This window comes from Girardinichthys multiradiatus, chromosome 22 (assembly GCF_021462225.1).
Source record: "Girardinichthys multiradiatus isolate DD_20200921_A chromosome 22, DD_fGirMul_XY1, whole genome shotgun sequence".
Classification (NCBI taxonomy): domain Eukaryota; kingdom Metazoa; phylum Chordata; class Actinopteri; order Cyprinodontiformes; family Goodeidae; genus Girardinichthys; species Girardinichthys multiradiatus.
In genome coordinates this window covers 22,049,609-22,074,514 of record NC_061814.1, presented here as the reverse complement: position 1 = coordinate 22,074,514, position 24,906 = coordinate 22,049,609, and the positions used below count along the sequence as shown (strand labels likewise).

The 24,906-nt window shown below is 39.7% G+C and overlaps 1 protein-coding gene across 10 annotated transcripts in view; it reads left to right on the top strand.

Moving 5' to 3' along the window:
* Window positions 1-24,906, top strand: part of LOC124858990 (protocadherin-15-like) — a 326,056-nt gene that overhangs the window by 279,346 nt on the left and 21,804 nt on the right. For 9 of the 10 annotated variants that reach the window (XR_007035988.1, XR_007035987.1, XR_007035991.1 and 6 more), the window contains 7 exons: window positions 980-1,089; window positions 1,616-1,756; window positions 8,325-8,452; window positions 10,707-10,922; window positions 13,337-13,425; window positions 19,799-19,975; window positions 23,541-23,759. Coding sequence is in view for 4 of the 10 variants with exons in the window: in XM_047351368.1 (XP_047207324.1) it covers window positions 980-1,089; window positions 1,616-1,756; window positions 8,325-8,452; window positions 10,707-10,922; window positions 13,337-13,425; window positions 19,799-19,975; window positions 23,541-23,759 (1,080 nt within the window). In the remaining 6 variants the exon portion in view is untranslated. Of the gene's footprint in view, window positions 1-979; window positions 1,090-1,615; window positions 1,757-8,324; window positions 8,453-8,594; window positions 8,715-10,706; window positions 10,923-13,336; window positions 13,426-19,798; window positions 19,976-23,540; window positions 23,760-24,906 lie in introns of those variants that run through there. The other variant, XM_047351370.1, reaches the window with a different exon arrangement.

The window sequence follows — 24,906 nt, the reverse complement described above, 5'->3', positions numbered from 1 at the left end:
ATCCATCATGAGTAACCAGATATTATTTTTCCATTAAGCATTTTTTTAAGAATATAAAAAATTTCCTTCCTTACAGCTTGTTTTGCACAAAAAAGCAGGCAGTCTGGTGCTTGCAGAGCACTGAATGGTCTTGGGCCTAAACAAGTTTCATAGCTGCTGACCAGGTGTGAATCATGTAGACTCCTCGTGTCATCAGAGACCATTTTACTCTTTCCTCCCAAGACATGAACTAGTCGTGTAGAGGGAACATTGATTTCAAATTCTTTAAATTCTTATTTTAAGATTTCCTATCATGTCTTAGCTTTTTATTTGCTTAAATTTAGCCATTTTAACAATTCTTTATTCTATTTAATTATATATCATGTCATGTTATATTTTATCTAGATTATTAAGTTTTTCTTGTAAAGCACTTTGAATAACCCCTGTATATGAATGGCACCATACAAATAAACTTATTTTGCCTTGCCTTGAGTTTCAAGAATTCAAAAAAAGTTGTGTTTGGTTGTTACAGCAGCATAACTGACAACGTGAGTTAGAGTTAGCTCTGATGCAACCCAACAGGGTTTGCTAGCTTGCACATTTGAAATGAAACTCTGTTTATGTATTTTTGAAGAGAACCAACCTGGGTATTGGATGAATGCAAGCAAAAAGGCTAAGAAACCATGAGCTCCACACTGTAGTGGTTTGTAAAAGACAAAAAGCCATTAGAATGATCAGGTGAAGCATTAAGTGCACACTAAAAAGTTCATGCACTATTTCCAAATAAAATCCTGCCTGAATTAAACTAATATTATCAGATCTAACCTTAACTAAATTCTGTTTTTTATAGAAAATATAAAACACCCACACATAGTATATTGATTTTGTAGGACACAACTACTCACAATTCTGTTTTGCTTTCTTCTGTATTCTTGATACTGTTTTTGCCACAGTGTCGGACAGTACTAGTTGCCTTATGAGTTGTTTGATGTCTTTTCAGGTTTCCACCCGTTAAAGAGCTGTCACCAGTTGGCACTGCAGTGGGGACTATTTTAGCTGCTGCTATGAATCAAACCATCTTCTACTCCATTGTTGGAGGAAATGAACAAGGTATGGCCCGCTGATCAAATTCCTTGCAGAAAATGAGGATTAATTGAATTCTTTCTCTGGGTACTAGATACGAATTGTCTTTTCAACTCGCTTCCTGCCTAAGACTCTCAATATATGACGTAGACTATGACTTTAAAATAAAGCAGTGTTATTTCTGCTTTTTATTTATTTATTTAAGATCAGATAAACGCCTATATTAGGTGGAAAATTCTTTATACCACTAGATGAGTTTTTGGTTTTAAAGGGTTCTTGAGAAAAAAGCAACGGGATTATTCTAAATATTGGAGGTTACAGAGTTTATCTTAAATTTGTCATTGTATAGATATAGAATATACCATTTTTGTTGCACTCAACCTTTAAATGGCTTCCTAAACTGGTTGGAAAAGATTAACAAAAAGGATTTTACAGTTGGAAGGGTGTCATTAATTCAAATTCAGACAAAACCAGAAAACGTGTGTGTGAGCTAAAGTAAGAAGAAGGAGGAAAACAATCTTTGTTTATATTCACTTCTATTTCTTGTTTTCAGGTCACTTTAAAGTGAACAACAGCACAGGTGTCATCTACATTGCCCAACCCTTGGACTATGAAAATGTAACCAGCTACATCCTTAGGGTTCAGGCAGATTCTTTGGGGGTTGTCATGTCCAACCTACGTGTGCCTTCCAAAAGTAAGAAATATTAACTTTTGTTATAGATGTTTTACTATACATTTGTGTTGGACTCCAGCCATAAATTCATATTTGAAATAATTGAAATAATTCGACACATTTCTACCACCCTTAATATTAGTAGTCTTTTTCTGCAGCAACCAGGCAGGAAATGATTAGAAAGAGAAAGGGGGAAGACATGCAGCTAAGGTCCCAAAGCCAGGTATCAAACCCCGGACGCCAAGGACCAACAGCCTCCGTACATTTAGATTCTTCAGCCACATCTTTCTTACTTCCTCATTTCTCGGTAACCGATAGAAACTGAAAAAGTAGAGAACGGCAATCCTGTTTTGGGTGTTTGGTTTAACACACTGTTATTGAAAGCACAAATTAGTCTTTGAGATTATAGTTGCGCCACGAACAACACTGTTAGAGCCTCACAGACAGATGTCTGAGGCAAAAAAAGAAAACTTTTAGATAAACTGCAAACCATTAAGTTGAAAAATATAACTTGCCACATATGATTAGCAACAAAAGCAAAACACACATATGTTGGGACCACAGCCATGGTTACAATGTGAAAGGCCAGTACAGACTTTCCTGGAACTTTCAAAATAAATTGCATTAACCTATTTCTGGCACAGCCAGGAAACAGGGTAACTGCGGACTTCCTGTGACGTCACTGTCCAAATAAAACCACCGCTCTTCCTACATCCTGCCTCTTCCACACCGGTGATAATCAGGATAGGGGAGGCACAGCGCACTAATGTCTCTTTGCTGGCAAATAGACATAAACTCTTCAAACTGGATCCGAGAGTGTCATACAATCATCGATCATATGCACTAAGATAAGTACAAATGAATCATTTGTTTGTGTATCCGGTAGATTCATTCTTGAACGGGAATCAAGGTACAAGCCTGGCTTGACTTTTATCTCTGAGGCCTACAGAATCAAGCTGTGTTATAGAGAGTTCCCAGCAGAGACGCTGTCTCTACGAATCCGAGTGGAGCAGTTTCCCGAAGGAGGAAAATGGACGCATCACCGTGGTCACCAGTAACTTGCCGCTGAAGCTAACCCTTTTGTTCACAGAGCTTTCTTCAAACTTCGTCGTCGCCCGGACAACTCCTCCTCAGCACGGTTCACATACGAGGTTAGAGTTTGGGCAGAGATATTTAGGATGAAATGATCTAAACAATTTTCATTTTATGAAGTTTGGTTTTGTTTGTGTTGAACTCAGCTACCTTGGTGCTAGCAGGCTATCTGCAGCACACGTGCTCACTTTTGTGTTCTGTGTTTGTGTGTTTTTAAAGCTAAGACAAACTTTATTTAATGGGTGATTTCAAACACAGAAGATTGATAATAACGCGCCGTCCGCGCTTATGCATTTTAACCGTTTTATTGACGGTATTTTAAAGGTGTATGTTTGATTCTGGTACTAAGCTATAAGCTTCTTTTGTTAGTTTGAACTGCTAACAGTTTAGAACACATGCTTGCCTGCTAAAGAATATTTACCCAGAAAGGTTGTTAGTTTTCAATCTAGTAAAAATAGTTCCCTAAACATTATTTTACTAAACTTGATAACTAAGTAAACACCATTATTCAATTCAATTCAATTCAAAGATACTTTATTGATCCCCGAGGGGAAATTAGAACCGATGATTATCTTGAAGAATCTGCCCCATTTCCCCAGAAAGATTTGGCTCTCCAAAATATTTCCTTGAATATTTTACCACTTCCTTAATAATATTTCTTTGAATATTATTTTAAGAAATAAAGGCATCTAATGAGACACCGTTGAGAATTAGTGATCCAGAAGGTTGGTTTTATTCAGCAGATCATTCTTTAAAACATTATTTTATTAAAATAATATTTTATCTGATCTTGCATTGTGAATGGTTGTCTAAAGGTGTACTGATTATTGCCTAAGTTGGTTACAAGACTAACTTAACTCCATTTTGCAGATTATTTAAGATAATCCTTGGTTCTCAAACATAAACATTGCATGGTAATGTTGCATCACTCTTTTGATCATGATTTCCAATCATCTTTTATCAACTTGTTTATATTGTACATAGCCCATTAGACTACGTTATTCTTTAATTCTGCTTGGTAGTTTAGTTGGATTGTTTTAGTTGTTGTGATTATGAATCTGAGAATATTATTTAATATTTAATATTAATATTTTATTGAATAACATTTCGGTCTGTTAAGGGTTGTCCTGTGAATACCAGCCCAGTAAGGCGATGGTATTAGGACAAAATAGAAAGGTGTGAGACGAGCTCTGACATTATTGAACAGCAAAACTCTGCACACACATGGAATGAATTCACACAATTTCTTAAAGTACAAGAATTTATTAACAAAAATAAGTCAACACAAAGTGAAACATATTTCAATCAACAAACTCTTTACTATGCTAGAACAATCCAACTAAACTACCAAGCAGAATTAAAGAATAGGGAGGATTAATGGGCTGTGTACAATATAAACAAGTTGATTAAAGATGATTGAAAATTATGACCAAAAGAGTGATGCAACATTACCATGCAATGTTCAAATTTGAGAACCAAGTATTATCTAATTCTAATTCTCAACGGTGTCTCATTAGCTGCCTTTACTTATTAAAATAATATTCAAAGAAATATTATTAAGGGGATGGTAAAATATTTAAGGACGTATTTTGGAAAGCTGAGCATGTGTGCTGCAGATAGCCTGCTAGCACCAAGATAGCTGAGTTCAACACAAACAAAACCAAACTTCATAAAATGAAAAACGTTTTGATCATTTCATCCTAAGTAACTCTCTATTACTCTGCCCAAACCCTAACCTCGTTTGAATTGTGTTGAGGAGGAGTTGTCTGGGCGACGACAACGTTTGAAGAAAGCTCCGTGAACAAAGGGTTAGCTTCCAGCTAACCTTTGTAGCTGTGGATGAAAGTCGGCTCGTTCTGTCCGCCAACCAACTGCACATTACCGTAACCACAGTAATGCGGGGCTGTTGTCTTTCATTCAGACTCAGCTTGTAGAGACCGCGTCTCTGCAGGGGATTCTCTGGAACACAGTTTGCTTTTGCAGGCCTCAGAGAGAAAGTAAAGCAATGCTTATACCTTAATTTCCCCTTTTTATGAATGAATACCTGGAACACAAACAGTGATTCACTCGTATTTAACTTGTGCATATGATCGCGTGATCTTATGACACCCTTGGATCCAGTTTGAAGAGTTTATGTGTTTTTGCCAGCAAAGAGACATTAGCGTGCTGTCTCCCCGGCCAGCCTCGCACGGAGTCTGGGTGGTAAAGAAAGACTTGTGGGAGAGGTGGGGGTTTTATGTGTACAGTGGCATCATGGGAAGTTCGCTGTTACCCCCAATTCCTAAGTTGTGCCGGAAGTAGGTTAATGCAATTAATTTTGAAAGTTCCAGAAAAGTCCGTACCGCATTTCCTGTTGTAACCCATGGCTGTGGGTCCCAACATAGCATTGTAAAGAGTTTGTTGATTAAAATATGTTTGACCTTGAGTTGACTTATTTTTGTTAAGGAATTCTTGTATTTTAAGAAATTGTGTGAATTCATTCCATGTGTGTGCAGAGTTTGGGTGTTCAATAATGTCAGAGCTTGGCTCACACCTTTCTATTTTGTCCTAATACCATCGCCTTACTGGGCTGGTATTCACAGGACAACCCTTAACAGACCGAAATATGATTTGATAAAATATTAAAATATTGATATTAAATATTAAATAATATTTTCAGATTCATAGTCACAACACATATTTCTTGTACTGCAACTTCCACTACCTTACCAAAAGTTGCACCCACACTCAATCTTACAGCAACACCATCAGGAACAATGCGGATAATATTTTGATTTCATCAGTAACTCACAGTCAGTGATTAACTGGCCAAGTAAGGGTTGCATTTCTTGACTGATAGAATGGAGCTATAGTAACAAAACCTGTGGTTTACCCTGACTGAATAAGAAGAAGTTCTCAAAATAGAAAAAGTGGCACAGCTTCTTCCCAAATCTCAATTTAGATCTAAAGGTGTTCTGTGTAGAAAACTGCAAAGATGGAGAAATGGAACTGATGAAATGCCACGATTTTATAGCCTTTCCACTCATGGGATGTCATTGGTTGGTGTTTGGACACCGTCATCTCAAAAAAAAAAAAAAATTTGCTTTATTCAGGCTTTTAAAGTGAAACTCCCACATTATTTAAATCTGTTGCAAAAGATTGATATATTTCAAGTTTTTAATTGTAAGTTTGGTGATTATCACTGAAATTAGAGCTGAAATTTAAATGCAACATAAGGCCAGTGAAAGAAGAGATTTTTTGTAGAGAAATATTATGTCATGTTATGGAACAAACAATCGTGGAAGACTGTTTATTTGAAAGTTATACTCTGCTATCTTCCACAAAAACAAGTTTTAAATCCTGTTGTGGATTTGTTTTGTTTGTAGCTCACAAAGACTTTAGAAAACACTTTCTCTGATATCCCTACTTCATCTAGATTTTCATTAGGCTAGCTAATGGCCAGTTTACTGACATACAAGTACCCTATGATGATGAATAAAAAGCTGCCTAAAAAACATGGTTCAATGAATAATCAATGGCCTACTCGTCTTGCCTCTCCACTTTTCACTCTGTGTGTCCTTTAAATTCGAGTGACAGTAATTACAAGTAAACAGTAGTCAGGCACACAAACCATATGAAATAGAAAGTAAAGGGCTCTTGTTTAACACATAAGGGGGCGCTTTTAGGTGGGTAGATGTCTTTATCTTTTCTCACTTGTAAACATTTATGGGGCTTTATCTCGGTAATGTGGCTAATTGGTTTAGATTTCACACCACTGGTTCACTGTTGGGTCAGTGAAATTATCTCAACTTGTAGGACTAGTTTGTAGTTTATGTTGTAAAACTGTCTGTATACACACATTAATTTATTCGAAGGTTGCAATACAACAAAGTCATCCTTTCAATATAACATAACTCTTACTTTTCTCCAATTTGTTTCGAAGTAACCCTTCCTTTTAATGGGCCTGTTTATGTTATGAGTGTGTGAGAGTGAACAAGAGAAAGGCACTGGCTGTATTTATGTTTTAAAAAGTCTTGTGGGAATATGACCACTTTTACAAAAGAGGGATGAGAAAAAAACTCACTCTCTTCTCATCCCCTTAATCCCTGCCCATATGTGATTCACACTGCAACCAGTGTGTATGTAATTCAATGTGATGTGTTTTGGGGGAGGGGGTCCAATGCCCTTAATGCAGCCTTAGGTTTCCTGCTGGATGACTTTACATTTTTTGTATCCTAACAGAAAAAGGTCTGTGACTTTGTACTTACCCAACCTACAGACCGGAAGGAATTTTGTAGAGCATATGAGTGCTGAGTATTGCTTAAGTAAAACTGCGACAAATTAGGCAAAAAAGCCTTTTAATCACTCTGTGGTTTTTTTTTCTTCTTCTCTAAAACACAGGGGATTCATATTTCATGCCTCACAAAAAGGCCAGTTTATGTTCCATTGTGTAGAATTTATGGCAATCTGGTGTCAAGAGGCTTGTTATAATATTCATTGCTAAATGTTAAATATTGTGAAGAATTACTTTGTGCTAAAGCAGGTTTATCCCCAGCCTCTAATCAAAGGTAGGTTTAAAGAGTGTTATCTATATGTTTGCCATCTTGTTTCTTTTCATGTTCCTTTCAGCTGCTTGTGGTGTATTACAACCCTTTAGATCATCATTGATGTTCAAAATGGTCCACAGTTCCAGTGCAATATATTTAAAAAAGCCGAAAGAAGTGTACTTTAAAGTTTGAAATATGTAATGTAGGAGACAAAGCAGTGGTGTGGAAGAAGGTGCTGTGGTCAGATGTGACTGGAATGAAGCCGTTTAGCCTACATCCAAAATACTTTGTGTGGCAGAAAATGAATCCTGGACATAACTTGGAACAAAATATAAATATCTGCAAGACACTTTATAAAAGCACTTCAGACGGTTATCATTGCCAGCTAAAAATTGCTTTAGAAGAAGTTCACTTTTCTCTCTTTGTCTTATTAGGAAAGCAAGGTTAAACTCTTACCACAATATCAAAGATGATAGAAATTGTTTTAGAAGTGGTCAAAGTGCCATTTTTAAAAGTGTAAAATAAAAAATATTTTTCCCAATGTTATGATGGGGTTTTCTTTAAAAAAAAAGTATTTCCTGTTTTTTTTTTCCCCCATCAAATAATAAAGTTTAGAATAGTCTTGGGAACAGAAGAACTTACTCTGATCTGAAAGTTTCAAGGCCAGATTATGCAGCATCTGATCATCAACGGCCCACATGACTGAATAAGCTTCTGGCTGTTAAAGATGAAATTTTCCTTGCCAGTCTTTCTCATTTATAAATGTACGAGGGTGCAGCAAACCTGGCCTATAAGGCACTTTAAATACAGTGACACTCTTAAATTGGTGTTACACACCGTACATGCCAAAGTTTTGTGATTTCACATTAACTACAAGGAATGGAAACTAGACCTGCATTTTTAGCTGAAGTTAAAAGTTAGCTAGAAGTTATTTTTATTTAAATTGGTCCTTTTGTTTCCACTTTTTGCAGCCAACACAGCCAAGGTGTTCATTGATGTACAGGATGAGAATGACCACCCTCCCGTCTTTTCCAGGAAGCTCTACATAGGTGGTGTGACTGAAGACACCAAGATTTTCAGCTCCGTCCTTAAAATAGTGGTAAGAAAACAGATGCAAGCAAATGTGTAGGGGATTGGCTGAACCAACAAGGCTTGATTCCTTCCCCTGGCAGCCTTGGTGTAACAGTTCATCCGATCAGTTCTGCGCTGCACAATTTGATCTGTTCCACTATCTTTGTCAGGTATCTATGCCACATCTCTTTGTCAGGTTTGCTCTGCTGTCTATTTCATTCAGAAGCCATTGCCACTTGCATCTAGTCTTCAATAAACAACAATAAAACCATAGAAATATGTCACTAGAATATATGGCTTTGTGCTTTTGTTACTGAGCTCCCCTGTTAGATTAACATTGTGAAGCTTTGGCTATTCTCTAACATAATGTTGCATTTGCCCCTAAGTGCTGTTATATATACATCAGTTAACTATAGTTAACATGTCAGGCGGTATCAATAGACTGTAAATTTCTCTTTTTTTATTTTGGAATAATTATATAACATACATTCCAGATTGCTCTATTCTCAAAATATGATTGCATGACTGAAACTTTACAATTTTATGATCAAGCATAACAATATGACAACTGACATGAAGTGAATAACACTAATTATCTCTCCATCATGCTACCTGTTAGTAAGTAACAACTATAAAACAGCAAGCAAACATTTTGTCTTCAAAGCTGACACTTCAGAAACAGGAATATAGGAAAGCATAAGGATTTGAGCAAGCTTGGAAAGGTTAATGCTAGTTCTGACATAAAGACTGCCACAGTTTGTTGCATATGCGGCTGCACAGCTGCAGATCAGTCAGTATACTCATTCTGACCCTTGTCCACTACTGAAAGCACCAGCAGTGGGTATTTGACCATCAGATCTGGACCACAAAGGGAGGGGATTTTCCCTTGGGTACTTTGATACTTACCACCTACTTAATGACAGACCATGTACACCCTTTCGTGGAAGCTGTATTTCCTGATTGCTGTGGCACCGGTCAGATGAATAACTTACTCTGCCACAAAGCAAAAAATTGCTGTAAAAGGGTTTAAGTGGCAAAATGACATGTTGAGATGTGGACCTGGCGTTCAAATTCTCCAGATCTCCACACCGAGCCATGACAGGCTCTCCTCACCACTGACAGGAGCACTGAAAGGATCTGCTGCCAATATATTGTTCCCAGATACTAGAGTTATAGGTTCTTTCTGATCATTGTTTTGTACTGTGATCTACACGTTCTTTACACATCAGCTGAAAGATCCTGACACGGAAAGGGTCGGTTGAGGTTGACCAACAAATATTATCTACCTGATCCACCTCAGGAGGTTGTCACAAACCCGTAACTGTGATGTAAGTTGGAACACAATTTTAGACTGCAACAATGACAAACTCACAGTTAAAATTAGGGCTGTCTCTATGCTGCAATACTCGTGTCAAGGAGTTTTTTCAATATGTCCAAATGAACCATGGTATCCAAAAATAGATGCAGATCAAACTGATTGTGTATGCTATGGTATCAGATATGCAGAAATGGATAGTTCAAGATTTTTAAACTGATGTTCTGTTAGTTGGTTAGAAGCAGTTTATATCTTACTTGCAGTAAATTACTCTCTGGGTGTCTTCTTTTCACAAAAATCCAGATTAGATGAAGGTAATGGTTAGGCCAAGAGGAGCTAGACTTCTATTGTCTTAAAACAACTAAAATCTAAAACATGTCTTACGCAAATGCTTATTTCTAAACCTTTACACTGTTGTTGAGTTTACTTATGTATCGGATATGATATACTGTACATTTGAAATCCAGATGGTAGGTTATGCACCATCAGTAATATTTCAATATGAAACATATATATAGAGCTGAAAATTAAATCATTGTTTTGCTGTCTGACCAAACATTTTGGTTTAGTCCCCACACTTCCATTATTAAGGAGACCAGCCTGCTGTTTTCTCAGAAAGATATAATTCTGCCCTACCTGAGCAACACCAAGTGTCAGGCACTGAGCAATAATTGGATGCACATAATGTCACTGGAGAGGAATTTGGATTTGTTACTAATAAATACTAGCAAGATACTGCTGCTCTGTGCCAATTGGACTTTTTCACAGTAGACTTTACATGTATTCTTGCAAGGAATGGACAGGTATATTCCTAATCGCTCTATTCCACCTTGGCATATGGTAGGTATTCATTTAGAAGAATTTATGCACTTAAAGCAATGTCATTTGACCTCTTTTCTCATTATTATTTTGATCATTTATCATTTCTTTTCTTAATGTATCATTACCTACTGGTTCTCTATTACAGGCCACTGATAAAGACACTGGGAACTTCAGTGCCATGGCATACCGCCTAATTATACCTCCCACAGCAGAGGGTCAGGACAGCTTTGTCATCGAGGTCTACACTGGAATCATTAAGTCAGCCATCATGTTTCGAAATATGCGCAGGTCCTACTTCAAGTTTGATGTTATTGCCACTGATGACTACGGGAAAGGTTTCAGCAGCCGTAGTGAAGTGGTGGTGAGTGTTAAGTTTAGAGCTTTTTGTAGTTGACACTGTGACATTACTAAACAGTTCATAAGATGATTATGTAACCTTAGTTGTTGGCTAACATCTCACTGGTATAACAGAGGCTAATTGATTTATAATGTGAGCAGCTTTTAGAGCAAACCTACGCATAAATTATAATGCTTTTTTTTCCTCAAAATGTATGCACAATGATGTAAAACATAGAATTCTGATCAGATTAAATGCAATTAAGTTTGCTTTAAACATTCATATGGTCTTACTTTACATGGGGCAGCAAAAATGCTACACTTAAAAACATTAGTAGAAGGCATCTCAGATTTTTATCAGGATAAAGGGTATTTGTTTCTCTGAATCCTGAGAACGGCCTCAGGTACATAGCCATAAATAACCTGCACAGTTTAAGCTCGACATTCTTCACCTCAAAAATGTGCTGTTGCCAGAGAGTGGTTGTTGTCTTTGGGTGGGCTTGTGTCCCTAGACTTTGTGAGAATTTCATGGGTGTGGTTGTGTGTGCTGCTGGGTGGGGGCAGGATTAATGCATGATGTGAATGTTAATATCTAATGAGGCTAATGAAAAACAATTCACACCAGATGTAGACATCAATACAAGTAGTCCAAACATACATAGAGATAAAAAGAAATCCATAAATTTAAATTACGTTTGATAAAGTGCAGTTTCACAGGGAACAGTATTGAACACCATTAAATCTATTAAATTCTTATTCCAATGTATTTTTTTGGTAATGATAACTTCCAAACATCTCCATTCTAGTTTCATCAGATTATATTCTCTTTTTCTGTTTTATTGGATTGTACAAATTCAGCATCAAACTTGCAAAAGGTATTTTTTTTCCAGTGGTGGAGTGTTACTCAGTAAGTGTGCAAAGAGGCTATGGTACATTACTTTTGACTGTGATGTCAGAAATCCCGTACCTGGCCATGGCCATGTTATGGTGAAATTATGTTCTTTCCACATCTGGATTATAGCTCTAGCAGTTTTTTAACGGACAACTCAGAAGTTAAGAAATATGCCTTTAATCAGAGACAGTTACGTTTGCAACATAAAGGTTGCAAAGACCTTGAGAAAGCACTTTGCCTTTAACATGACATGCTCCTTGTTATTTACCTTGGTAGTGAAAACCCTTTTTTAGACCATCATTTAGAACAAAGCCAGCTAATACTAATGTGTGCTGAACTGAAGGTTTCTAAATACTAACTAATTTCAGGGATTTTCTAGGCTTTTAATGTACCTCATTTTCTTAATGTGTTCAGTACTTATTCCACCTTGAAACATGATTTATAGAATCATTTATTTTAATTTAATTGTATGTATAGATTACTTGTGTTGTGTAAATTTCATTTCAGTGACCCCATTAAAAATAGCTTTACAGAGGAAAAACATTGATGTGTTTGATGCATTGATTTCCTTCTTCACGTGTGAATGGATTTTTGTTGAATGACTTGTTAAGATGATAGAAAAGAAAGCCTTTGTGTTGTTTTCTTATCCAAACAGTTTAATGAGCATATAGAATAATGTTTTATTTATGTTTTCAAGTGGAAGTACTGCCAAAATATGTTATTCACAACAATCACTCAAAACATTTCCTAGAACAAAAAGGCAGGCCATGTGTAAGGGTAAAATTGGTTTAGCTTGGTTAAAAAGCTCCTCTGAGTGTTTTATTGTTATAACTTAAGGAACATTTATCTTTGTACTTACTAGTTACTTAATTGTTTCACCTGAATCATTCACAGCAGGTACAGAACACTTAATGTGTAGCCTCTGTCATTTGCTGATGATCTAATTACAATCCTTCTTTGCTTCAGCATAGAAATGGACTCAAAATATTATGTGCATATGCTTTGCTTTATGCTTGTATTTTTTGCAATAATTTGCCCAGTGTTTCTTTTCTGCTGTTCCCCCACTGCAGTTTTTTTTTCTTCTTTTCCCCCTGACTGTGAGGAGGGTTTTCTTTTTTGTTTCTGTAAAATATGTCTGGCTAACAAGTCTCTAATGAGACAGAAGGAGGGTCTGGGGCAATGCCTGAATATGAGAGAGCCGCAAGTGCATAACCATGGCACTCGTTAATTTTCAAGGGGAAACCTAATTATCTAAGAGCCACATGGGAGAATTGACTTCACAACACAGAGGCCATTGCCTATGCACTTAACAGTGGCTTCAGAATTATAGACCTGCTAGGTTTGCCGCATGGCACCAATACAAACAGGCAATTAGAGGCTCTGACTTGCTCCATCAAAAGAACCACTTAAATGAGTCGGCCAAACTCACAGTGGGACACATGAATAACTTGCCTAATCACAATTTATCTTGATTTGCTGTGGCCTTTTTAACTCATGGTCCGATTTCTTTCTGTTTTTCCCTCTCTGCGCTCCACTCATTTTCTTAGGTTTCTGTAGTCAACGCATTGGACATGCAGGTTGTTGTCTCCACTGTCCCTCCTCATTTAGTGGAAGAGAAGAAGGAGGAGCTCATTCGGTAAGACATCAGTCAGTATTGAAAATTGAAAGTCAAATGATATTATCACGACCAGAGACAGAGAACCCAAATTCAGCCAAACACAAAGTGATAAGTTAAAAGGTTTATTCAGAAACTCAGGATCAGAGAGCAGAACAGCAGTCAGCTTCCAGGAACCCCTGAGAACAGAGAGACTAGTTAATGGCTGAATAAAACTCAGAATTTTCAAGGAGTTAGATAAAGCCACTAACCTTTTCAGTCTGGGGATGAGGCACAGAATCCAGAGGAGGAAGTGATCCAGACAGTTAATGAGGAAGCGTCCAACAGACTGAAGTCGGATTGCCGACTGATCCAAATCCTCCGAGCAATTAGCTGAAGCTGTGACAATAACACAGAGAGCTGTGATTGTCCTCTTGACAATAATTCCAGGTGGACTAGAGAGCCAGGCAGGCTCAGGCTGAATAAACCAGGGGTTAGGCTGAGGCGTAAATCCAGGGACAGAAACAGGGACAAATTCCAGGGCTAGAAGTGTCAGACAAGGGGCAGGCAGAGGCATAAAACCAGAGGCAGAAAACAGAGTCGAAATCCAGAAATCCAATCCGTCAGACAAGGGGCAGGCAAGAAGGCAAAATCCGTGAGGCAAGGCAAGGTCAGAAAACAAGATCAGTCGGAAGGAACGCTGGATAACTACTCACAAATGTTTTCGAAAATCTGGCACACTCTGCCTGTCAGATGGCTGTATATAACTGCAGCTCCACAGGTGTGTGGCATGACGGTGATTGCGCAGCAGCAGACAGGTGAAGCAGATAAGTTGATTGCATGAGTGAGAGCAGAGCAGGCAGACGGGCCAGAACCATAACAGTACCCCCTTCTCAAGGTCCAGCTCCGGATGGACCCCGAGGCTGATCAGGATGGAAGCGGTGGAAATCCCGGATGAGGGTTTTGTCCACGATGAATCGTGGACGTCCCTGCCGTCTGGACCGGATGATGCGCCGGACAGTGTAGACTGGCCCATCAGCAAGAAGCCGGGCAGGTGGAAGGGGCACAGAGGTGGGCCCGGGATGGGACACCACATGGGGCTTGATCCGGGACACGTGGAAGGTAGGGTGAACTTTCATGGCACGAGGCAGACATAAACGAACAGCCACAGGATTGATGATCTTGTATATGGGAAAGGGTTCCACAAAACGAGGTGCCAGCTTACGGGAGTCAACCAGAAGCGGGAGGTTCTTGGTGGACAGCCAAACCTTCTGTCCCACCTGGTAGCTTGGAGCAGGGATTCTCCAACGATTTGCTGTGCGTGCCTGCACCTCCAACATTCTGATGATAGACCTTTTTGCCTTCCTCCAGATGCGCTGACATCTTAGGGCTGCGGCCTGAGCAGAAGGAACCTCAGCTTCTTTCTCCTGGACTGTGAACAAGGGTGTCTAAAAACCAAACACAACTTGGAAAGGGGATAACCCCGTGGCACTAGCCAGGAGGGTGTTGACAGCATATTCAACCCAGGGTAAATTTGTAGACCATTTAGTTGCGTCTGACTCACATAGTGCGCAAAGTATGGTCTCCACCTCCTGGTTGGCCCTCTGAGTCTGTCCATCCGACTGTGGGTGAAATCCTCAAGACAAACTAACAGTAATCCCCAGCAAGGAACAAAACTCTTTCCAGAAACGTGACACAAACTGGGGCCCTCTGTCTGAGACAATGTCTGTGGGTATGCCATGAAAGCGAAAAATCTCACATGCCAGAATGTCCCCCATTTCCTTGGCTGAAGGCAGATTCTTGAGAGGAACTAGGTGAACCATCTTTGAAAATCTGTCGATGACAGTTAACATAACTGTGAAACCATTAGAAACTGGCAAACCTGTGACGAAATCCATGGCTATGTGTGACCAGGGACGAGGAGGAATGGGTAGGGGATGCAAGAGTCCAGCAGGAGGGCGACGAGAAGACTTGGGTTGGGAATATTGAGTACAGGCCGTGACGTAATCTGTGACATCTTTGACAAGAGATGGCCACCAAAACTGAGTCCGGACCATCTGCAACGTCCTGCTGATACCAGGATAAGAGAACAGACGTGAATTATGGCATGAATTAAGTACCTTGGGTACAAGGCGCTCCGGGACAAAACACCGGTCAGGTGGGAATGAAGTTGGGAAAGGGAGGTCTTTGGTGGGATCTCTAACCTCTCCCTCGAACTCCAACATGGTGACATCCGGTTTGCCATTTTTGACTCCAGGTCTGAAAGACAGAGAGAAGTTTAATCTTCCAAAAAATAAAGCCCACCTTGCCTGCCTGGGATTAAGGCGCTTCGCTGATCTCAGGTACTCCAGGTTCTTATGATCTGTCCATACAAGAAACGGTTCCTTAGCCCCCTCTAGCCAATGCCTCCACTCCTCGAGAGCCAACTTGGCTGCCAACAGTTCTCGGTCCCCCACATCATAATTGCGCTCTGCTTGGGACACAGTCCTAGAAAAGAACGCACATGGGTGAATACGGTCATCAGAATTTCTTTGGCTTAGGACTGCTCCAACCCCTGTGTTTGAAGCGTCAACCTCCACAATGAACTGTTTATTGGGGTTAGGGGACCGTAGAACAGGAGTAGATGTAAATAATCCTTTGAGCTTGACAAAAGCTCTTTCTGCCATCTCGTTCCAAACAAACCTTGTCTTAGACGATGTGAGAGCATTAAGAGGGGCTGCTACAAGGCTATAATTCCTGATGAATCATCTGTAAAAATTAGCAAACTCCAGAAACCTTTGAAGTTGTTTGCGGTCGGTAGGAGAAGGCCATTCCAAGACCGCCTTGACTTTGGAGGGGTCCACTATGACTTGGTCGGAAGAAATGATGAATCCAAGGAATGAAGTGGTAGTGGTGTGAAACTCACACTTTTCCACTTTGACAAACAGATGATTTTGAAGAAGACGGAGGAGAACGGTGTGAACATGACTTTTGTGAGTTTCCAGATTCTGGGAATAGATCAGAATGTCGTCAAGGTAAACAAAAACAAACTGTCCAACCATGTCCCTCAGGACATCATTCACCAATGCCTGAAAAACTGCAGGGGCATTGGTTAAACCAAAAGGCATTACACAGTACTCGTAGTGACCAGTGGGAGTGTTAAATGCCGTCTTCCATTCATCCCCTTCCTTGATACGAACAAGGTGGTAAGCGTTTCTCAAATCCAACTTAGGGAAGATCATGGCGCTTTGAATCTGGTCAAAAGCAGTGTTCATAAGTGGTAGAAGGTATCGGTTCTTGATGGTGATGTTGTTTAAACCCCCGTAGTCGATACATGGTCTCAAGGAACCATCCTTATTTCCCACAAAGAAGAAGCCTGCCCCTGCTGGAGAAGAAGAGGGTCTGATTATACCAGCCTTTAATGATTCTTCAACATACTTCGTCATGGCTTGGTTCTCTGGTCCAGACAATTAATACAATCGGCCCCTAGGGGGAGAAGTGCCTGGTAGGAGCTCAATGGCGCAGTCATAGGGTCTATGAGGTGGAAGTGCCGTGGCCCTGGACTTGTTGCAAACCTCCTTAAACCCATGATATTCGGGCGGCACCTTAGACAGATCGGAGTATGTCTCCTCAATGTTATTCTCCGGAATAATATCTGTAGAGGCAGAAGACAGCCAAGTGGCCAAGCAGGACTTAGCCCAGCCCAATATCTACTTGGCTTGCCAGTCAATGTGGGGGTTGTGCTTTTGTAACCAGGAGGTCCCTAAAACAATGGGTAGTTTAGGCGAGTTGATGATCCTGAATGTGACTTCGTCCTGATGATTGGCCCCCAGTGTGAGTCTTATTATCTCTGTTTTGTAGTGTGAACTGCTGATATTATGACCATCCAATGCCAGAACGTTACGGGTGTCAGACGTGGGAAGGAGCTTGATGTCATGGTCCCTGGCGAACGACTCATTCATAAACTCCGTGTCCACCCCTGAGTCAATGAACACTGACACCTGATGAGAAGCAGAAGACACTTGAATGGTTGCAGGAAATGAGCATGAGGAGACAGACAGTTGACTTCGGCTCAGCAGAGTTCTCCTCTCCTCTACTGAGCCTGGGCTTTTAACGGACACTTGAAGGCAACATGACCCTGTCCACCACAATAAAAACACAAGTTATTCTTCCTTTGTCGATCACGCTCCCCCGCAGAAATCTTGGAACGACCCAACTGCATGGGCTCCGGGTCACAACAGTGATCAGAAGGGGATGGAAGACCCTTGGGTTCTAGGTGGGGAACAGGACTGTAAGCTGAAGAAGGTTTAACCTCCCTATGAAGCCTCTCCCTCCTCCTTTCTGTGAGCCGCAAATCAATGCGGGTTGCCAGGTCCTCAAGTTGGTGAAGGGAGGCAGGGTAGTCCCGGGGAGCCAGTTCATCCTTGATGTTCTCATTAAGACCTTGCATGAAAGCATCCATTTTAGCATGCTCGTTCCAAAAACTGTGTGCTGCCAATTAATGAAAGTCAATGATATAAGATATGACGCTTCTCTCTCCCTGTTTAATGGAGAGTAAACCTCTGGCAGCTTCACGACTAGGAAGAACTGGATCAAAAACCCTGAGCTCCTTGGAGAATGCAGAATAAGAAGTACACATGACCGAATCATTTTGCCACTCAGCAGTGCCCCATTGCTTAGCCTTTCCAAAGAGCAGGGAAATAACAAACGCCACCTTAGAGCGCTCAGAAGGGAACGAAGATGACTGAAGCTCAAAATGAATTTCACACTGAGTAAGAAAAGCACGGCACTGGTCAGGATCTCCCTTAAACAGCTCAGGAGGCGTGAGTCTAGGTTCTCTTACCACAGCGGAAAGATCAGGAACTCTGGGGGCAACAGGGTGTGAGGGCACTGACGTAGAGGCAGGAAACATGGAGCGCTGCATAGAAATTATTTCCTCCATGCCGGAATCTAGACGGGCAATAGAGTAATCAACATTAGTGCGCCACAGCTGTGATGGCGATGGGTCCATCTTTTGGCCAGATTTTACTGTCACGACCAGAGACAGAGAACCCAAATTCAGCCAAACACAAAGTGATAAGTTAAAAGGTTTATTCAGAAACTCAGGATCAGAGAGCAGAACAGCAGTCAGCTTCCAGGAACCACTGAGGACAGAGAGACTAGTTAGTGGCTGAATAAAATTCAGGATTTGCAAAGAGTTAGATAAAGCCACTAACCTTCTCAGTCTGGGAATGAGGCACAGAATCCAGAGGAGGAAGTGATCCAGACAGTTAATGAGGAAGCGCCCAACAGACTGAAGTCAGATTGCCGACTGATCCAAATCCTCCGAGGAATCAGCTGAAGCTGTGATAATAACACAGAGAGCTGTGATTGTCCTCTTGACAATAATTCCAGGTGGACTAGAGAACCAGGCGGGCTCAGGCTGAATAAACCAGTGGTTAGGCTGAGGCGTAAATCCAGGGACAGAAACAGGGTTGAATTCCAGGGCTAGAGGCGTCACACAAGGGGAAGGCAGAGGCATAAATCCAGAGGCAGAAAACAGAGTCGAAATCCGGAAATCCAATCCGTCAGACAAGGGGCAGGCAAGAAGGCAAAATCCGTGAGGCAAGGCAAGGTCAGAGAACAAGATCAGTCAGGAAGGAACGCTGGATAACTACTCACAAATGTTTTCGAAAATCTGGCACCCCCTGCCTGTCAGATGGCTGTATATAACTGCAGCTCCACAGGTGTGTGACATGAGGGTGATTGCGCAGCAGCAGACAGGTGCTGCGCAATCACCCCCCCCCCCACACACACACACATACTTACATACACACACACACACACACACACACACACACACACACACACATGCAAGGGATGTATGGATGTTAATTCCTAATTAGTTAATGCTATTGATGAGTCTTCTTTCTGTGTCTGGAGTATAATATTTAACCAAAAGTTATGTGGTGTTATTAGTTTAGGACAACCTTAATGTATCTTATCCAGACAAGTCACACTTTTCATTAGTTTTTAAAATACGGGGGACGGGGGGTGTTAATTATTTAAATGTTGATGGTAATCTAGCACTATTTTACCTGGGTGTTAAACCTGCTCACCAAAAACAGAAAAGACAGGGGTCAAGCCTATCATTTATTGGCTGTATTTTGAGTTGTGGATGTCTCCCTGCCTGAAAAAGATATGCAGAGCCTCATTTTGCCAAAAGATCCAAAATTGAGAGGGAAATTGCTTTCCAACAAGACAATCATTGCCAGTGTGCGCTACTTAAGACGAAAGGCTGCCATATTGCTGAGGGCACCTGGGTGTCAAAAATGATTTTAAATTAAGATGAAACCATCTTTTGCCTTATGTTTGTCTAAATATTAGTTTTTTTAATAAGTAGGCATTTTTCTCTGTTCATGAAGTTGACTTGAGATTTTTTTCTGGTTTACTTTAGTATTCTGGAGCGCCATGTCCAGGACCAGATTCCTGGTGCCAAGGTGATCGTGGAGTCCATCGGGCCACGCCGTCACGGTGATGGCTTTGAACTAGAGGACTACTCTAAGTCAGACCTAATGGTGTATGCCATTGACCCACTAACAAACAGAGCCATTTCACGGCAGGAGCTCTTCAAGTGAGTGGGTGAAATTCATCACAAGCATTTGAGTAAATCATTTTGATTATACTAAAGTCTAACTGCCCTTAGTGTGCTGTGTGTTTTTTTTTTCCTGCTGTCTCTGTTTACCTTTGCCTTGTTGGAACAACAAAAATCTCTTTCTCAGGCATCTCTTGGCATTTTCTCTACAGTGATTTCCCTCCGCTGCCTCTTTCTTCTATTTCACAACGTTGATTATGCTGCAGGTGTAAAATGTGTATCAATAATGGAAGATGCAGTATGTAGGCAAAGGATCTAGTGGGGTAAAAGTGGTATTATGAGAGAGTCTAGTGGGGAGTAATTCCCAATCTGTAGAACAAGCTGTCATTCCAGTACCTCAATAGCTCTTAAAGGTTCTTCTCAGGGCTGGGAAAACATAACACCACTGAGCATTGTCTAACTGAGAGTGTCCTAAAACACAAATAGACAAAGCATCACAGACAGATGGGAGTAAGAAATTGTTTCAAACTATAAGAAGATAAAATGGTGGCACCTCAGGACTATCATTGCACTTACCGTTGTCATGTTCTTTATCCTGCCTGTCAAAGCAACTAGATAACAATCTCTAAAAGATGCGACCACCACAGCAGGTTAGTTCCTCATAGCCAGAAAAATATTTTGGGTTTTCATAATCTGTACTAAAACCTACATAAAACCTTCATGGCTCTAAGTTTAACTGTTCGAGGACTATTTATTCATGAAACGGTTTAACATTTGACACATAATTTCTCATTGAGTTATGTTTAGATTTAAACTTTAGCTGTTTTTACAAAAATAACTGTGTAATGTTTTGCATAATTGTTCTACTCAATGTATGTGTGAATTTTTGCTTCTACTTTATTCAAACTGTTTTAGCGAGTTTGAGCTAATTTCTTCATCTTGCAATATTCACACAACATTTATGCAGTTTTTCTAGTTTCCTGCATAGCTTACATTTACCAACATGACAGTATCTATATTTATTTCCTGTAATCCCTGTTGATTGTCATTCCTATTTTGACCCTGAACAAAGCCACCCAAACTTTGAACTTTAAAACAAAGTTTAAAACAACTTCAGTTAATTAAAATTTATTTTTTGCCATGTAACATTTATAGATATTTTGCATTTGTACTGCATTGATCTTTGAAAAATACTTGTCTGCTTGGAGCCAAGCTGAGGGTAGGATGTATGTTTTGTAAGCTGCTCCTTTGTCATTTACCAAACTCTCATGGTGGTGACACCAGTAAAATAAGATTATAGCAAATTTTTACATTCTAGTCCTACTTTATAAGTATCTCACTGCTTTAAAAACTGCGAGAAACTCATATAGATTCAAATAAGAAGCTGTTTATGCATGCAAAACATGTCTGACAGTGCTGAGGGGTAATTGTATGTTATATGGCTGTGACTTTGTTGCAGAAGGAGAAAGACAGGGTTGTTAGTGGGTTTTGTATTACAGCCTGTCCTTTTTCCACCTTGAATGCTGCACTCACAACCATTTCAGCTCTCTAGAGGACAGATTGCCACAGACCAGTTAATAACCTTTATCTACCCTTATTTATCCACCTATAAAAAAACAAAAGTGACAGTAATTGGACATGGCATCATGTGTGCTTCTTGTAATGCAGAATGTTTGGAAGCTATTATGTTGTACCTACTTTAGCAACATGCTGTTTTTACCACAGCATTGATGCTAATTCAGCCACGTGTCTGTTCATAAAACAGAAGAAAGTGGATGTTAAACTCTTTTTACGTTAATGTTTCAATTTACATTTGCAGTAAGAAATAAATAGTCATGTTTTTTTTTCATTCATCTGTTTCAGATTCATTGTTTTCATCGCATTATTTATTATATTTTTGTCAGTGTCAACCAAAATCAAGAAATTATTACCTGCTTGGAAAGCTGGTTGTTCAGAGAGTGCTGTATCTAACCATATTCATAAATATTGAGTAGAAGGAACATGTGTGGTAGGAAAAGGTGCAAAAGGGCATAACCACAGCCTTGAGACTCAGAAAGATGCAGCAAACATGGGAAAAACTGACAATGTAAGTAATAATACTCTATGGGTGCACCAATCAAACTTTTGTGGCTAATTTCCAATCTCAAGTTTTTTATAAAACTCTTACCATCTGATATCAATTGTGATCGATGCCTATTTCTCTTTAACAACTGGATTTACAGGGCGTTGCGTGGCTCAGTGGTAGAGCTGGTGTAACATACAGAGGTTAGAGTCGTGGACCTCACTGTCCCGGGTTCGATTCCCAACCTGGACAATTTATTGCATGTCTTTACCTTTTCTCTCTTGTCAAGCTACTTATAATTAAAGTGGTCATTATTTTTGTTAGGACCAAAGTCAATGTCACACTGTGTGTGTAATTAAGCGGTTGTTGTAAAGCATAGTTTAACTAGTTTTAAACAATGTCAAAATTATTTCAAATTTCACTCTCTGTTGTTTACATCTTACATTAGCGATAAAATTGGTTAGCATGAGTTACTGTAAAGATCAGTCTCAGTGTGTATTCTCCAGAACTTGCCGACCCTTTCCATAGGTCAACAATTTCCAAAAGGCTGCTGATCTATCTAAGACAATAATTTTCATAACAAACAAGTTGAAAGCTTTAAGGAATAAAACAGAGCTACTTTGCTTTTGACGTTCAGCCGTTCTGTGATCAGCTGAGATCAGCACTGTTTCACTTCACTGTTTCTGCAATTTGACAAAACATTTCCAAGGCAGGCACATAGTTCTATGATGGATGGTTCCTTTTTGTACTCCAAAAAGCTGGGTACGAAACAACCAGAACTGCAAAGTGAAACATGGAGGAGTGGAAATGACCAGTACCCATCAAAGTCTAAGTTAACACCTAGCATGCCTCCATGGAAAATATAGTTTCTTTATAAATAGCAGCTTTTGACCTTTCTCTGAGTTCATTTACATCATCAATACTGACTGTAACAACTTCCGCGCTTAAGAGTGTTGCTGTCAGCACAACTTGGTAGTGCTTAGCTATGGCTTGTTAGGTATTGTGTTCATCGATTAAAAAAATCAAAAATTTTTGAATTTCTGACCACCTGGTTATTGGTCAGGGCCAATCAAGGTAAAATTGGAAGTTTCTGGTCACGAACGGATTTCTACGCCTATCTCTAACATTAATTTTATCCTTTTGGGAATCAAGTTTCACGACTCTTAAAATGTTTTCATATTCACTTCACTATTTTATCTTTTTAGTATTAAGAATAAATTCGTTGCATTCCTTTTAAACAAAACATCATTCAACTGGATTATTTTCCATTGATTGAAAATTTTATTGTGGTATTTTGTGCAAGACTGCTATGCACTGAATGATCCCGTAACAACGTTCATCTAGAAATTTAGAAAACAGGTTTAGAACAATATGTTTGAGCCTCTAATGTTAACACTTTAATTAAGAGCTGAAAATGTCAATCAAAGCTAAACCTGAATACACCTGAATACAGAAGTTCTTTCAGTAATGAGAGATATCGTTAATTTTTAACTGCCTAGAACAAATTAATATCTTGTTTTTTTAATGTATTGTAAATAACAGGTTTCTTGATGGCAATGTCCTGGAAATAAACAAGGAGTTCCAACCACATCTGGGTGAGGGTGGCCGCATCCTTGAGATCCGCTCACCAGACGTTGTGGCCAGTGTGAAGAAGGCTGCTCAAGCTGTGGGGTACACAGAAGGAGCGCTCCTGGCCCTGGCCATCATCATCATCCTCTGCTGCATACCTGCCATCCTCATCGTCATGGTCACCTACAAACAGTTAGTGTCTTTTCTTTAGCCAGAATTCCTGATTTGTGAAAATAATCTTTCCAACTGTTTTTTAGGGATTTCAGAAGGAAATCTTTCGCAGTTGAGGCAGCTATCTTGGGAGATATGATTTTGCAGTTTTAGCCAAAGGGTTTGCTTTGTGTAGACAAATCATTATTGCAATGTAAACTCTTTTTTAACATCCTTTACCCTGTAGGCTGTTTGAGGAAAGCCAGAATAAAAACACAAAGAGTTTTACTGAAAAGGGAAAGAAAAGTGTGGATGATAAAGAGGAAGCACTTCTTGTTTCAATGGCACCTCTAGCTCTCATGCTCTCTCTCTTTGGTTGTGTACCTCTCATCAGACATGCTGACTGCGCACTCTGCTGGGCTAATCTCATGCTCGTGCTCTGTGAAAGCTGATTAACACTCATTTGTGACAAACATCTACAGCCAATTGTTATTGTCACAGCGCGTCTTTGCACTACTTAATCAACTCTACCTGATGCACACACAATAGGCACTGCTCCCCTTGTTTTGTTCTTCTCATAGACTTTGCTGCATTTTCTTTTGAACATTCACACTGGTGAAGGAGAGGGGGTCTCATTTTTGCAATAGCAACGTTCTTTCTCTTTGTAATAGCTGATATGCTGCAAAAGGTTACTTCTGGCGAATGTTAATTTTCAGCAGATGGTTGGATTGGTTGTCCACTTCCAAATGAACGCACCAAATGCATCTGAAAGCTGTTAATGGTGACAGTGTTGAAACGCAAACTGTCATGGCAGATGGCATTTTGTAGGTGATGACATTACAATGTAATTTTCCCATTGATGTTTGTCAACATAATTCGATGTTGCGCAAATCCGGAAATGACTATAATACTTGCAACATCAATTTGCTCACTCGTGTGGAATAATTGAATTTTGTTGTTAATAAGCAATTTGAAGCATACAAGATTTACTTCACAAAATGAGCATCAGCTGGGACCCCTGCAGTCATTCAGGGAATGCTAGAAAGCTAGTGGTTTATGACTGAACATAATATTTGGGTGAATGTGTGTTTTTTTGTTTTTCTAATCTATTTGACATTTTAAATCTTATAATACATTCCTCCTTAGGTTATATTTCACCTTGGATGAAAAAAAAAAGTATAATTCTGCC